This window comes from Zophobas morio, unplaced genomic scaffold (genome assembly GCF_036711695.1).
Source record: "Zophobas morio isolate AGI-343-1 ecotype UQ-CSIRO unplaced genomic scaffold, CSIRO_AGI_Zmor_V1 ptg000038l, whole genome shotgun sequence".
Taxonomy (NCBI): Eukaryota; Metazoa; Arthropoda; class Insecta; order Coleoptera; family Tenebrionidae; genus Zophobas; species Zophobas morio.
Genome location: NW_026972143.1, coordinates 3,945,475 through 3,949,348, shown reverse-complemented (window position 1 = coordinate 3,949,348; position 3,874 = coordinate 3,945,475). Strand labels below are relative to the sequence as shown.

The 3,874-nt window shown below is 33.8% G+C and overlaps 1 protein-coding gene across 2 annotated transcripts; it reads right to left on the bottom strand.

Annotated features, from left to right (window-relative positions):
- Positions 1–2,919: 2,919 nt before the first annotated feature.
- Positions 2,920–3,585, bottom strand: LOC135140259 (uncharacterized). Of its 2 annotated transcripts, XM_064070752.1 has the most exons (3): positions 3,522–3,585; positions 3,075–3,466; positions 2,920–3,024 (listed from the first exon to the last, which is right to left on the bottom strand). In XM_064070752.1, the coding sequence occupies exons 2-3, from the start codon at positions 3,419–3,421 to the stop codon at positions 2,991–2,993; spliced, it is 381 nt and encodes a 126-aa protein (XP_063926822.1). In that variant the 5' UTR covers positions 3,422–3,466; positions 3,522–3,585; the 3' UTR covers positions 2,920–2,990. The 2 variants fall into 2 exon arrangements, with proteins under 2 accessions (XP_063926822.1, XP_063926821.1); XM_064070751.1 differs by having other exon boundaries at positions 3,075–3,565.
- Positions 3,586–3,874: the final 289 nt, after the last annotated feature.

Genomic DNA, 3,874 nt, shown 5'->3' with positions numbered 1-3,874 from the left:
ATTTTCTCCGGATCATTTCCAAGTTATTAGATCTGATAGGAACTTTGAAAAAATGAATGTTTCAAAAGGGGGAGGCGTCCTGTTAGCTGCTACTTGTGAATATACGTATCTCAGATAGATTTACAGTCTCGAGGATTTGGATCGTTGCAATTCACGGATTTAGTTTGTGTCAAATGTTCTGCAGCCAGTTTCACTATCTATATTTTCGTAATTTACATACAACCTAAAGCCAATGTCGAGGAATATGAATTGTTATTTCATTTAATCTCTGCCACAACTGAATTATATAATCAGCGAGTTCTCCTAATTGGGGATTTTAATATTTCTAATTATCAATACAGTTCATCTGGTTTTGTTACGGGTAATAGTCCTCTGTCATCTTTATATAACTTTTTGTATTTTTGTGATTACCGACAGTTTAACAATATCATCAATGCTAATGGCCGGTGTCTCGATTTAGTGATTTCAGGATTCCACTGTTTAGTTGAAAAGGCTTCTGATTCTCTGGTTAATGAGGATCTTCATCACCCATCCCTTTTGATCACTATAAAGCGGCAGAAACCAAGACAGAAATCCATAAATAATAATAGATCTGCTCATAAACAGTGGAATTTTCGAAGAGCTGATTATCCTGGTTTATATAAATATTTGACAGATTCCAATTGGGAGTTCCTTAATAACATTAATGATGTCAATCAGGCTTGCTCTCTTTTTTATGATCAGATTAACATGGCACTTGAATTGCATGTTCCGAAAACCCATCGCTTACGGAAATCATCTTTTCCTCCTTGGTTCACGGCTGCAATCATCAGCAATTTAAAACTTAAATGGAGGCTGCTTCGTAATTTCAGATTAAGGAAAAGTGTGGGAACATATAGTCGTTTTAAAAGAGTTAGATCTGAACTTAAAGGGGATATAAAAGCTGCTTTTGTCAACTACACATCTAATCTTGAAGCTAAAATCAAGTTTGAACCTCGCAGGTTTTGGTCTTACGTTAATAATTTAAATAGTTCTAATGCCATTCCTTCGCAGATGATGTACTCTGATAAGTTATTAACAAAACCTGTTGACATCGTTAATGCCTTTGCAGAACATTTTTCTAGCAACTATAATGCTTGTAATATTGATAATATTGATAATTTTCTTGACGGAGCTTCAAACACAAGTTTCAACTTAACATCTATTTCTGAATACGAGGTCCTTTGTGCTCTTAAGCAAATAAAAGCGAATAATACATCGGGTCATGACAATATTCCTGCTTTCTTATTGTCAGATTGTGCAGCTGTGTTGGCTTATCCTCTTTCCATATTATTTAATCTAATCTTAAAGACGTGCACTTTCCCTGATGTATGGAAATTGCCCATAATTTCTCCCGTATTTAAATGTGGCGAACGAACTGCTGTGGAAAATTACAGACCTATATCTTTGATATGTAACTTCGCCAAGATCTTTGAAACGGTGTTGCATAAATCTTTCTTTTTCAATATTCGCAGTTTAATTAGTGATTCTCAGCATGGATTTGTCATTGGCCGGTCTACTGTTACAAATTTGTGTGCTTTTACGCAGTTTGCAGCTGACCAACTTGATGCAAAACTTCAGGTTGATGTAGTTTACACCGATTATTCTAAAGCTTTTGACAAACTTAATCATAATATCCTGTTAGCAAAATTGTGTAACTTTGGCTTTTCTGATTCTCTCATTAAGCTAATTGGTTCTTATTTGTGTAGTAGATTACAGCGTGTCAAATATCAAGGTCATGAGTCGATAATTACTGTTGTACCCTCTGGTGTGCCTCAAGGCTCAGTATTGGGACCTCTGTTGTTTGTCATATACATCAATGATATAGTTAAGAACATTAAGTCAAATGTTTTAATTTATGCTGATGACTTAAAAATTTACAGACAAATTACATCAGTTGAAGATTGTATTATTTTGCAGAGTGATCTTGATATTTTTCTAAGCTATAGTTCTTCCCATTTCCTTCCTGTAAATTACAGTAAATGCAAAATCTTGTCCATCACTAATAAAAGCATGCAAATAATGTTTAATTATAGCTTAAGCAATTCACTTATAACCAGAGTGGAGACACATTATGATTTAGGAGTCTTCTTTAATTCCAAATTGACATTTGAGAATCATATTAGCAACATGTGTTCAAAAGCCCTAAAGTCACTAGGCTTTATTATTAGATGCAGCAGGAATTTTAAGGACATTGGTTGCATGCGAGTTTTATATTTTGCTTATGTTCGATCGAAGCTGGAGTATGCTAGTATAGTATGGTCACCGTTTACACAATGTCATATCCAGGCAGTGGAAAAAGTTCAGCGTCGTTTTCTAAAATACTTGGCATATAGGGAGGATGGTGTTTACCCAGCCAGAGGATCTCCTCATTCGGCACTTCTTTCAAGATTTGAGTTGGAGGATCTGAATACAAGACGAATAAAGGCTTTGTTAATCTTTCTTAAAAAGTTAATAAATTTTGATATTGACTGTTCTGATCTTCTCAGCAAATTATCGTTCTTCGTTCCTAGATCGTCTGCTCGTTCTCACCCCTGTTTTTATCTGCGAACACCTCGTCTTAATATAGAAAAATACTCTCCTATTTATGAGATGTGTAATCAATATAACCTACTTCAGAATTCCTTTGATATATTTAGATAAAAATAATAATATTTCTCCTCTTTCTGGCTCTCCCATTTCTCTTTCTACCTGTCCCTTTGTTTTTCTGCATACAATAGATAAATTTAATATTATACCTGCGTTTGAATTGCTTAACTATTCTTATCTGAGTAAAGCAGTAATTAATTAGCTGTTGATTATGTTTGCAATTTTATTGTTGGTCTGTAATTGGGTTCACACCTGTTGGCCAACATAACCAATAATAATAATAATAATAATAATAATAATAATAGCAATCATTTACTGGAAAGTAATACCATTTGCACAGCATTGTCCTAAAAATACACCATTTAAAAATCGATTTCCCACTGTTAATCACTCTCGTCGGAGTCACTGGAACTGGACCTAAAATTACAAGATGTATGAAATAGAAACAACAGTTAAACCAATCTTACTGCGGATCCAAGTCCCCCAAGGCCTGCGTAAAACGCAGCCTTTCTTCCAATGTTGCGAATGTAATGTTAAGATTAATACAATCATTGATCCGAAGTAGGATGTCAGTTTCCCCCATTACAATCAGTTGCTGCCGAGGCAGCTTAAAATTCGCGATGGGTGGATTCCAAGGGGTTATTGTTATTGTTCTAATAGAGGCTTTTACAGTTTTTTCCACCTCTTCGGAATTACACTGAACGAGGGTTTTAGTTTCAAACGGCATTTTCATGCGCTTCTGTTTAAGAGCTAACTGAAATAATCTCAGTTCTTCTACAAGTGAACTTTTTACTCCAAAACGTTTTTGCTCCATAGTAAATGATAAGCAAATACAAGACAGGGTCGATTTGAAAAAAGGCTAATAAACGATAATTTCAATAATTTGGGATATTTTATCTAATAGTTTCACTTACAAACAAAAAATTGATAGATATAACTGTTGGCCTGAAATTCAACGATTTCTGTTATGGACGTCGGTCTTCAATGACTACTTTTCGTCTATTGCCTATCAATTTTAAGCATTTAAACATGGTTGTCATACAAAGCAAACTGAATAACTAAATTGTATTTGTAAATGATAAGAAATGCTGACTCAAAGAAAATGAAATAATGAGTTTTTTAATCTAACTTAACTATACTTCTTTGAAAGATGAAATAATATAATTATGTGTTTGATGATGATAGTAAAATGAGAATGATGGAATTATTCTATTAATGGGGTAATTAATTATAAATTAGTACATAACACAAATGCCAACTAAAAGAA

Bases quoted from the DNA above. Each gene is read 5' to 3' on its own strand.
- LOC135140259 (XM_064070752.1), bottom strand. From the start codon at position 3,421: ATGGAGCAAAAACGTTTTGGAGTAAAAAGTTCACTTGTAGAAGAACTG. The intron at 3,025-3,074 runs GTAAGATTGGTT...TTGTAATTTTAG, and splicing joins TTGGGGGACTTGGATCCGCA to GTCCAGTTCCAGTGACTCCG.